General features: G+C 56.2%; 1 protein-coding gene across 2 annotated transcripts in view; it reads right to left on the reverse strand.

The window, feature by feature from the left end:
• CDRT1 (CMT1A duplicated region transcript 1) overlaps window positions 1-329 on the reverse strand; it is a 52,059-nt gene that overhangs the window by 25,848 nt on the left and 25,882 nt on the right. For both annotated transcript variants that reach the window (XM_011995301.1, XM_011995300.1), the window contains exon 10: window positions 175-317. In XM_011995301.1, the coding sequence (XP_011850691.1) occupies window positions 175-317 (143 nt within the window). The remainder of the gene's footprint in view (window positions 1-174; window positions 318-329) is intronic.

The following is a 329-nucleotide window of genomic DNA, read 5'->3' on the forward strand; positions in this document are numbered from 1 at the left end:
GAAGATGGTGGGGAAAAATGGGTCCCAGGTGGAAGAGGAAGGAAGCAGAGAGGGTGAAGTGCAGAGAACACGATGTCCACAGGGAGCAGAAGGTCTGCCAATGATTGCACTCTAGGCTATGACGGGGAAGGGAAGGACACCAGGTTCACCACTCCAGGCTTCACAGGCACCTACTTGGGATGCTTGAAGGCCATCAGGCAGCGCTCATACTTCCCCACCATGCTCCAGGCCATGACCAGGCCATCAGTGCTTCCCGAGAGGAGATGCCACTGGTCGAAGAACAGGCACTTCACGGCTCCCTCGTGGCCATTGAGAGTCTGCAAGAAAAG

The sequence above is a fragment of the Mandrillus leucophaeus genome, unplaced genomic scaffold (genome assembly GCF_000951045.1).
Source record: "Mandrillus leucophaeus isolate KB7577 unplaced genomic scaffold, Mleu.le_1.0 Scaffold480, whole genome shotgun sequence".
NCBI classification, from domain to species: domain Eukaryota; kingdom Metazoa; phylum Chordata; class Mammalia; order Primates; family Cercopithecidae; genus Mandrillus; species Mandrillus leucophaeus.